We start from the raw sequence: 10,549 nt of genomic DNA, 5'->3' as shown, positions 1-10,549 counted from the left end.
TGTCGGTGAGGATATAGAGCAACTCACGTACTATTTTGGAAAATGTAAATTGGTAAAAAAACACTTTGGAAAAAGTATGACACTTTCAACCCAAAAGTGAACAGATGTATTCTTCATGACACAAAAATTCTAGTCTTAGGTATATACCCAATTGATGCACTTATACACAAAAACATGTGCACAAGAATGTTCAAGGTAGCATTTTTCATAATCACTCCCAAACGGAAGCAACCAAATGTCTATTCAACAATACAGTGGATAAAGTGGCACAGTTATACAACAGGATACTATAGAAGAATGAAGACAAACGAACTACAGTTACACTCTGCAACTTGGTCGAATCTTACAAACATAATGTTGATCCAAAGACACCAGATGCCAAAGAATATGTACTGCAAGATTTCACTTATATAAAGTCCAAAACAAACATAACTGTGGTGCCTGGCTGCCTGTCAGAAGAGCATGCAACTCTTCATTTTGGGATTGTGAGTTTGAGCACCTGGGCAGAGAGATTATTTTTAAAAATGAACATAAAAAAGTTATAGATGTTAAGAACGTTACTAGCTCTGAAAGAAGAGGGAATACTAATTGAGATGGATTCCTGGGAACTGACAGAGATCTCTTGACTGGGTTCTGGTTACATTGTGTTTTGTGTACTTTTCCATGTATATGTTCATTTCCAATAAAAAGATTTAAAAAGAGAGAACTGGCATTAAGAAAAATATTTCTCAATAAGGTAGTGTATGGAATTGACAAAATTCACAAAGGCAGTATGTGAATAAATTATGTTTGAGAATTAAGGGATTGGATGATTCATGTATCTTTATAATTTGAAGACTCAGTGAAGTAGTGAATTGGTTGATTTCTGCCTGGTTGACACAGGCAGGAACTACTGTGTAGCTGGTGAATAAAAATAAAGAGAGAGAGGGGCGCCTCGGTGGCTTAGTTGGTTAAGCGTCCGACTTTCGCTTAGGTCATGATCTCGCGGTTTGTGGGTTCGAGCCCTGCTTTTGGCTCTGTGCTGACTGCCTGCTCTGAGCCTGGAGCCTGTTTCAGTCTGTGACTCCCTCTCTCTCTGACCCTCCCCTGCTCACGCTGTGTCTCTCTCCTCTCCTAAAAAAAAAAATAAAAATAAAAATAAAAATAGAGAGAGAGAAGGGAAGGTAGTACTGATGAGTAGCTAAGAGCATGAGCTTTGTAGTTAAAATGCTTGGTTTGGAATTCTTTTTTATTTTTTAAAAAAAAATTTTAAGTGTGCTCTTTGCCCAATATGGGGCTTGAACTCATAACCTCATGATCAAGAGTTGCATGCCCTACTGACCAAACCAGCCAGGTACCCCTCATTTGGAATTCTTGCATCACTGCCTGTTGGATCTGTGACTTTAGGCAAGTTACTTAACCTCTCTCTACTCAATTTCCACATCTTTAAAATGGGAATAATGATGGCACCTATTTCCATGCTGCTCTCCTAGCTTCTGATGATGGCTGGACATCCTTTGCCTTCCTTGGCTTATAGCTGTATCACTCAAATCTCTGCCTCCTCCTCCACATGGTGGTCTTCCTCTGTGTGTCTGTTTTTGGTTTTCATATGGGCACTAGTCATATTGGATTAGGGGCCCCCTAGTGACCTCATCTTAATTGATTATATCTGCAGCGACCCTATTTCCAAATAAAGTGACATCACTGCATCTTAGGTTAGTACTTCCACATATCTTTGTGGGTGACACAATGCATAACATGTAGAAAAATAGAAAAAATAATATGATAAATACCCATATGACTACACCTAGATTCAGTAATTGTTAATATTTTGCCACTCTTTCTTCATGTATCCCCTCAGATTAACATTATTCTCCTGCCTAACCACACTGCCATTCTGTGCCAGTAAAATTAACAATAATTCCCTAATATCAACTAATGAACAGTTGCAGTAGACTGCATTATTGTTCAAAATTACTTATGTTCCTATTTCCTGTGGGAAGATAATACATCCCTGCCCTGCAATCTTTGCACTTGACTATTGTTATACTGCTTTAGCAAATGTAATGTGAGCAGCAAGATGTTCCCTATGGTACAAAAGCCTTTTAAAGCATTGCCTGAGTTTTGGAATAAGAAGACACATAAATCAGAACATCTACCTGGAGCATAGCAGTAGCCAAGCCAGGAATCTATGAGTGACTTGAGCAAGAAATAAATATTTGTTTTGTAAGCCACTAAAATTTAGAGCTGTTTTTGATTGCATGTTTTCCCAGTGAATTTAGAACTACTTTTTAATATTTCTCGGGCCAGTATACATTCCAGGTTTTCACATTGTATATCACTTTTATGTTTCTTAAATCCCTTCTATTCTGAAACAGTGTCCTACCTTTCCCCATCCTTCCTTTCGTTTTTTCTTTTTTTCTTCTTCATGAAATTTATCTTTTTAAGAAGTCAGGTCAGTAATCTTATATAAGATTCTACATTGCGAATTTGTGTGATTATTTTCTCCTGGTGTGTTTTAACCTATTTCTCTAAGTACTTCCTGATCTTGGTTCCAAATTGACATCACCTTGTAATATTATTATACCAGTGTGTATGTATATCCATACCACAAATGGTAGCCATCATGTCTTCTAATGCTCACAATAACTTTAGAGGGTAGCAAGGGAGGAATTGGTGTCTTGAGGGAATCTGAGAAAAAAAGTAACTTATGTTAGGCATATAGTCAGTAGTGGCAGAGCCAGGGCATAAGTCCATTGACATTCACATCCTTCCTTTCTTCATGCTGCCTTGAAACAGTTTGAGAGATTAAATACAGATGTTGATGTTTTTATCTACCCGTGGATGGATATACAAGAAACTAGCAACAGCCATTGTCTGAAGTATAGAGTTAGAAGTCAGTGAGAGGCTTTTACCATATATTCTTTTATATTATTTGAAGAATTTTCTTGAGAATTAAAACATAATGTAAATATGTACTGAATTCAAAAGAGTTTTATAAGTTATAAAGCATCATAAAAAATATTAGGGTTTAATGTTACTATTACCTACCAGCAACAAGAAATAAAAAGTTGGGTCTTTGTGAAAAAGTTGAGTAAATTAATTTAGTAGGCCCATGTGTTAGAATAAGAGCCTATTTTTCTTTTTTAAAATCACCCTTTCGAATATTTGATGACATTGGAATATGCTCAAGGTTTAAGTGGAAAAATACAAAAACTGCATAGGTGTATGATTACAATTGTGTGTTCCCTGTGTACAAATACAAACACAAAGAGAAAAGTGCCTGGAAGAAACCATCCACAATGCTTTGAAGGGAGAGGGGATAAAGGAAGTATCAATTTTCTTATATTTTTCGTATATTCCGCATTTCCTGAAAGTTAATAAATGTTATTTAGAAAGAAAAAATCAAACTAAACCTTCAAACTTGGTCAGAAAGTAATTTTTTACAACCTCGTGAGAGTGACTTACTGCACGACGGAGGAGAAAACCTGACAGCCTTGTGTAGCGTTAAAGTGCTAAAGGAACGGCTGAACGCGTCTCCACGCCCGGAAGTGGACTGAGAACTACAAGGAGAGGCGAGAGAGATACCGACCTCCACTACGGCTAGAGCGGCCAGTAAGAGACACGGGAACTTCCGGTCCGAGGCTTTCTAGGTCCTTCACCTTCCGCGGCGCGAATGTGGTCTTCTTGCAACGTGAAAGTTCGCGATTGCTGGGCCGTCACTTCCGTTACTCTGAGACGGTGCTTGAAATTGGGTGCGGCCATGGCAAAGAGCAAGTTCGAGTACGTGCGGGACTTCGAGGCTGACGACACCTGCCTGGCTCACTGCTGGGTGGTGGTGCGGCTGGACGGCAGGAATTTCCATCGGTGAGCGAGTTTGGACCAGGGCAGCAAGGTGTCCCAGGGCTTCCGGGGAATGGAACGCCGCTGTTGGCGGCCCGCTCTTGGTCACCGGGTAACGCGACAGCCAATGAGCGCGCGGCTTTGAGCCTCGCTCTGCGCGCCGGATACCGTCTGCTTGAACGCTGTCTGGTCTGAGTTAAACGGAGGCCGATTGCCCTCGTGATGAGCAGCTGGGCCCGTGAGCCCAGACCTGTTAGCAGGGACTTGGTGGAAAAAGTCAGTCCCTGGTGCAGTATTTCAGCTCTTCAACCAGTTGCCCGGCTATTTAGTTATCTTTGAGGGCAGACTGTTTAGAGACCTGTTGAGGTCTTGCTGTGGGCAGTACTTTACAATATGTTCTTTGATTATCAGTAACTGGCCGTATTGACTGGACCCGGGGAGGACAAATAAAAAAGGGAGAAATGTAACAGACAGATGCGGAATATAATTCTTAAAAAATGCTGCTTTAATAATGATTCTTATAACTTTTATTGAGCATTTCCAAGGAGCCCGGCATAGTTATGTGTTACCTACCTCTAACCTTCACAACAGTCCTATGAAATAAGTATACTTTATCTCCATTTCGCAGAACAGGGAATGGGAAACTTAGCAATTATGCCCCTTTTTCTCAGTTGGTCAGGGCGAGAAAAAATTAGACTTTTTAAATAAGTCAGGTTGTAAGCTCTCTTCCATTCATGCCCCCTTCCCTCTGTAAAGGTTTGCTGAGAAGCACAACTTTGCAAAACCTAATGACAGCCGTGCTCTCCACCTGATGACCAAATGTGCCCAGACTGTAATGACAGAACTGGAGGATATTGTGATTGCATATGGACAAAGTGATGAGTACAGCTTTGTGTTCAAGCGGAAAAGCAACTGGTTTAAAAGAAGAGCCAGGTAATTCCATGGCCTAGCTCCTTGAGAATATTTCCTGTCAGCATTTGGTTTTTGCTTTTTTTAATTGCTGACTTACAGACTGCAGATGGAATATTGCAACTGCAGAATGTATGTTTCCTGTTTAGACTGTTGTACTTGTGTCTTTTATTTGAGCATCACATAAGCTTCTTTATCTAACTCTTTCTCCTCCATTCCTCATCACCATAGCTTCTAGTTAGATCTGGCCCTGAACATTAAGACTAGAAACAGAGACCAGTAGAATATAATAATATTAATGATTCTTACCTTGACTTTAGCCAAAAACAGTCTATATGTGCTTTACAATATGTGCTTTACAATATTGCTTAAATTTTTAATTAAGAAGGACCTCAAAATAGACAAATTTGATATTTCATTTGGCAGTATATTGAAACTCTCAAAAGAAACAAAGCATATAATGAATTGGTATGGTTCTCTTCCTTCCAAGACCAAAACACACACACACACACAACACACACACACACACACACACACACACACACACACACGCACCTCCTGAACCATAAATTCACATAACATCTTACATAGAAAAATTTAGCATTAGTAAGTTACTTATTGGACTGGAAAGAGAGGTGGGCTGGTTTGTTTTTCTTGGCCCAGCACATTTTATCTCTTGTGTGCTGGACAGTTTGTATAATCATCTCTTTTATCTCTTGCTGGACAGTTTGTATAATCACTCTGTTGCACACACAGGCTCTATCATGGTTTTGAATTAATATGATGTATTTTCTTTTTTGTTCCACCCAATGTGCCTTACTTCTGCAAGTAAGTTCATGACCCACGTGGCTTCCCAGTTTGCCTCCAGCTATGTGTTTTATTGGCGAGATTTCTTTGAGGACCAGCCCCTTCTGTATCCCCCAGGCTTTGATGGAAGAGTCATAGTGTATCCTAACAACCAGACCTTAAAGGACTACCTCAGTTGGCGGCAAGCAGATTGTAAGTGAAACCAAATAGATTTAGTTAAACCACTAGTTGTTCCATACATTAGAGGTGCTGATTTGATACAGGTTTGGCACATGTGTATTTTGTTTAGAATGCAGTATTTCATATTTTTTAATTGGTTGCAAACAGTTAGGACTTTTTGGGGACATAACATAGGGAGATTTATGTAAATATTCCCTATTTCCAGGGAAAAATCAGAAGACCTGGCAATACTAGGTCTCCATTCCCACTTAGTATTAGACATAACCTATGCAGTGACTGCTGCCTTTATACACACACACACACACACACACACACACACACACACACAGAAGCCAATGTGCCATGATCTGTACCATTCTCTCTTGTTCCCCATGGGTCACCCACTCTGCATTTATGTTCATGGTGGCCTCATTGGGTGTTTGAATTGTGACCCCTGCCTTACAAAACTATGATGACATGTTTGTGTGACTTATTCATTTGGTGTATCTTGATTTTGCCAGAAGAACTGGAAAAGAGCTGGGAATAATCTAAATCAAATAACTTTGGAAGTATTCCTAAGTTTAATGTGTAAGTTAATTGGTTTATATAAAGCATAACTGAAATGAGAGAATAAAACTTTTAGGTAACAAGTTTGTTTATACTTGACCACTTCCCCCCATCTTTCCAGTGTATGGTTCCCGGCAAATCACTGAATGTCTCTGAGATCTCTCTTCTTTTGTGGGGAGAGGTGGAATTCTAATGTTCTCCGAAGCGCGAGTATTGCGTAAAGATTATATCTGTATAAACAGTGCAACTCTGTTCTTCTCACAGGTCACGTCAATAATCTGTATAATACAGTTTTCTGGGCACTTGTACAACAGTCTGGACTGACACCAGTACAAGCCCAAGAAAGATTACAGGTATAAGGTCTTAACTGCATTAATACTTACCTGGGGGCGGTTTTCTGTACACTCTCCCATGACATTTTGCATTCTTTTAAAGCTGTCTTTACTGCTTTGTTTTGAAAGGATATAAAGATTATACTAGTAGCAGCCTGTGACCCTGAGCCTCAGTGTCCTCAGCTGGAAAATGGAATTGGTGACACTGGCTCTACATTCCCACGTGGTAGTGCGTGGCTGGGGCTGCATATTAGTGGCCTTCTTTAGACAGCACGTGCTCTTTGTCATCAGCCCACTTGGCATCTTTATCATCGTCATTCCCTGCTGGGAGCATGTATTGTTAAGAGTATAGGCTCTGAGAGTCAAATAATTCTACCTAGGGACTTCTGTTTAATTTTATCTCTCTGCCACAGTTCTTTATAGGTGAAATGTAAAAAATAACAGTTCCTACCACATAGGTTTATTGTGAGTATTAAATGGCATGAAGCACATAAAACCTAATAAACACTGGTGTTCATCATTAGATGACAGTGCTGCTTGTAGGATGACTGACTCTGAAATCAGGTGATGTGTTGTTATGCCTCTTAATACAATGCCTGGTACATTATAATTACACAATAAATGGTTGTCATTAACAGAGAAGGTGAAAATTTACAGAGAGCAATACTTGGCATATTGGTGGATCTATCCAGAGTTTGGAAGAGCTGAGTTTAGATTTCGATTCTTCTTGTAAGAATAAAAGCAGCTTTTGGCCTTAGGCAATTTATATAATCTTCCTAAGCTTCAGAGTTCTGTTCTCTAAAATGGAGATGGTAATGAGGGTCAAATAAGATAACATACATAATGCACATAGTACAGAATAGTACTGTTAGTATTAGTTCCTGTCACCCCATCCCAGCTGTGACTTCTGAAGCCTGTTGTTTGCTGCAGAAAACAGTTTCATGAATTTATACATCTAAAGAAGATTTAAACTGCTCTTAACAGTTGAAACTCATTAGTATCTATAAGATGTTTGGTAAAACCCTTCCACTTTCTTGTTTGTGGGAACTTAGAGGATGGAATGGGTAGGTAGTGTTAGGGCAGAGAGCAGATGTAAAAATATTTTTCTGTCTTTTTATTTTCTCAGGGAACTCTTGCAGCAGACAAGAATGAGATTTTGTTTTCTGAATTCAACATCAACTACAATAATGAGCCGCTGATGTACAGGAAAGGGACTGTGTTGATATGGCAGAAGGTAAGGCTGTTGTGTCCAAATTAAAATGCAGGTCAGAAAGAAGAGAGTCTCTGCCCGTCCCAAACTTTGTGTCACCTACCCCCTGTATGAAGATGTGACTCCATTGATTAACATGAATTAGGTCTTTTTTAAAATGAGATGCTATATATTATTTTGGATGCTAATTTTATCTGTTAGTGCTCTTTGTTGTCTGGAATTTCTCTTTATAAGTAGAATCACAGATTTTGGAATTAGTTCATTTATTTTTCTGTGTCGTAAGCTCTCCAAATCAAATAAAACCCCATAACAAGGTACACTGCAGACAGAAGGATTTTTGCATTCATAGAACATTTAAAAAATACTTTCTTCCACACTGGATAATATCATTAAATGGTCCATCCATCCCTTGACAGCTGTAATATGAGGCATAGGGAAACGTTGTATGTAAGGGTTCTGCCACTTGCAGAATGTTTTTGAGATTCCCCAGATATTCATACTTACCTTAATATCCTATGCCTTTACCTAAATTCCTAATTTTACCAATATTTTCTCTCTGTACTGGCTTCTGAGCATAATGATTTCTCTAAATTTATTTCCTTCCATTTAGTTTTCTTTCCTTTTTTTAATGAATGTTTTCAGGTGTTAAGGGATACCTTAAGAATTAGTCCTCCCCACTGGCAGCTTCAGCTTATTAGTATTTTAAAAGCACATTTGCTCTTTAGCACAGACTTGGATACTTCTTCGTGCAGATGAGAGTAGCAAAAAAGTACCTCTAATTCTATAGTTACTGCTAATAAGGAACATGGAATCACTCCTTTGTTCCTAAGATCTCCCTTCAGAATATAGCAACTTTTTAAAAGTTTTTAATTATAAACAAATTCATGCATGTTGAGATACATGTGTATTTGTATATCTACCTGAAAAATATTTGTCAGAAGTATATAAAATAAAAAAGTCAACTTCCCACATATCCCCCTCTACTCTCCCAAACCCAGTTAACAGTGTTAATGTTTTAACTTTCACGTGTAGGTGGGTGAAGTCATAACAAAAGAAGTCAAGCTGCCAGCAGAAATAGAAGGAAAAAAGATGGCAGTGACTCGGACCCGGATTAAGCCAGTGCCTTTATATTGCGACATTATTGGGGATGCTTTCTGGAAGGAACATCCAGAGATCCTAGATGAAGACAGATGATCTTTGCTTCTCAGTCCTGGCATGCTTAACCATGCAAGCCTCCCTAAGTTTCCTGGCCATAGGTGGCCCTAAGATCCTTACTACCAAGAACAGTGTGCCAGGAATGACGTGACTGGTTGGAAAGGAACCAGGAAAAGAAGGGATGGATGGGGGTGGTTATCTTGTTCTGCTTTAAGTAGAACATTTTTTTGCAGTATTGGAACATGGTTCCTTCTGTGGGAAAAAAAAAAAAAAGTCCTATTTTTATAAAGCAAGAACTGTTTTATGCTTTGCCGAATGAATCATTTTTACATTGTGGCATAAATCTTATAAAAAACTTGTCCACCTCTTTCCACCTATGGTAGAAGATGAACCCAAAATTTACTCGCAGCCACCTGTTCTTAACTACAGAATCCACTGACCTTGAAAGTCTCACCTTTCCTCCCCATGTACTTTGACCTGGAGATAAGTAATGGGTTGATAGCTGCAGATGCCTCTGAATTCAGGAATTCCAGGGAGGATGAGGGTTGTGTGTCAGTTTCCAAGCTGCCAACTTTGGCTGAACAAATGAGTAGTAGTTGGGATGTCTTTATGTAAACATTCCATAGATTGATTTTGAGGAGTTGTCAGCATGAGCGTCGTCTCGCCAGGGCTATTTCCAAGGTCACTGACCTCTTTCTAAGAAGAAAGGGAATTATATGTATATATGAAAAAAAGAAAATGTGTGAGAATAAATGAACAAGAAGGGAGAAGCATTTACTCTCATCTTTTCTAGATAACTTCAGTTTTAAAAGCCCCCTTCCCATTGGATTCCTGAAAAGGATTCTCGTGTAGCCTCTGTGTAATCAGAACACTGGCATTTGAATTGGCAGAGTGGTCAGCACTTCCCTTGGGGTCACAAGTGGCATGTGTCAGAAGACACCTAATAGTTCCACCTCCAGAAGGGCCAGTGGAGATGGGGGAGGAAGAGCAGAGGGCAGCAGCAGTAACTGCAAACACCACCACTAGCGAGGGACCCCTCAAGTGGGGATAGATGGTGAGAGAACCCCGTTGCCTGTTGTCCTGGTTTCGTATATCAGAGGAAGATTATTTGGCTCTAGAGAGAACTCAGCGGCAGCCTACATTTTAGTGCCTGGTCTTGCACTGCAGACTACAGCCACGAAGAAGATGTATTTTTGAAGGCAACGGCTGGTCTCCTCCTCCACTAATTGATACTCCATCTGTCGGAATCCTTTTTTTCCCTTCCTGTACTCACTGCGCAGGAGGAGATATGGTGCATGTTTGGTAATTGATAAAATCTCTGAGAAATAAAGGTTTCAACTCGGCCTAAGTTTCCATTTATTTTTCTCAATAAAATGCAGTGTATGAATCCAGCTTTTGAATATATGTGTCTTTACATAAGCCAGGTAAGCATACCTTCATCGTAGCAGTGGTTCAGACTTCTCCATACAAAAATTTACTTGGAATGCCTGTTTAAGTTCCTCTTCCGGCCCCTCCACTCCCCATGAAGCTTTGAGGTTTGCTCATCTGATTTTTAACCCCAAAGGCTTCTGATGCCTGTGGTGGGTGA

General features: G+C 39.6%; 1 protein-coding gene across 4 annotated transcripts; it reads left to right on the top strand.

Annotated features, from left to right (window-relative positions):
• Nucleotides 1-3,592: 3,592 nt before the first annotated feature.
• THG1L (tRNA-histidine guanylyltransferase 1 like) lies at nt 3,593-10,304 on the top strand. Of its 4 annotated transcripts, none has more exons than XM_039249458.1 (6): nt 3,593-3,846; nt 4,579-4,755; nt 5,561-5,730; nt 6,529-6,617; nt 7,723-7,830; nt 8,839-10,304. In XM_039249458.1, the coding sequence occupies exons 1-6, from the start codon at nt 3,656-3,658 to the stop codon at nt 8,998-9,000; spliced, it is 897 nt and encodes a 298-aa protein (XP_039105389.1). In that variant the 5' UTR covers nt 3,593-3,655; the 3' UTR covers nt 9,001-10,304. The 4 variants fall into 4 exon arrangements, with proteins under 4 accessions (XP_039105389.1, XP_039105390.1, XP_039105392.1 ...); XM_039249459.1 differs by lacking the exon at nt 3,593-3,846 and adding an exon at nt 3,998-4,109; XM_039249461.1 differs by lacking the exon at nt 3,593-3,846 and having other exon boundaries at nt 4,689-4,755; nt 5,656-5,730.
• The last annotated feature ends 245 nt before the right edge of the window (nt 10,305-10,549 follow it).

Source organism: Hyaena hyaena, unplaced genomic scaffold (assembly GCF_003009895.1).
Source record: "Hyaena hyaena isolate Hyena2069 unplaced genomic scaffold, ASM300989v1 scaffold_336, whole genome shotgun sequence".
Lineage (NCBI taxonomy): Eukaryota > Metazoa > Chordata > Mammalia > Carnivora > Hyaenidae > Hyaena > Hyaena hyaena.
This window is presented reverse-complemented; position numbering and strand designations above follow the sequence as displayed.

What these genes read in the sequence shown, in the direction of transcription:
- THG1L (XM_039249458.1), top strand. Translation starts at nt 3,656, where the DNA reads ATGTGGTCTTCTTGCAACGTGAAAGTTCGCGATTGCTGGGCCGTCACT. An exon ending in GACGGCAGGAATTTCCATCG is followed by an intron (nt 3,847 to 4,578) that starts GTGAGCGAGTTT and finishes CCCTCTGTAAAG; the next exon opens with GTTTGCTGAGAAGCACAACT. An exon ending in AAGCCCAAGAAAGATTACAG is followed by an intron (nt 6,618 to 7,722) that starts GTATAAGGTCTT and finishes TTATTTTCTCAG; the next exon opens with GGAACTCTTGCAGCAGACAA.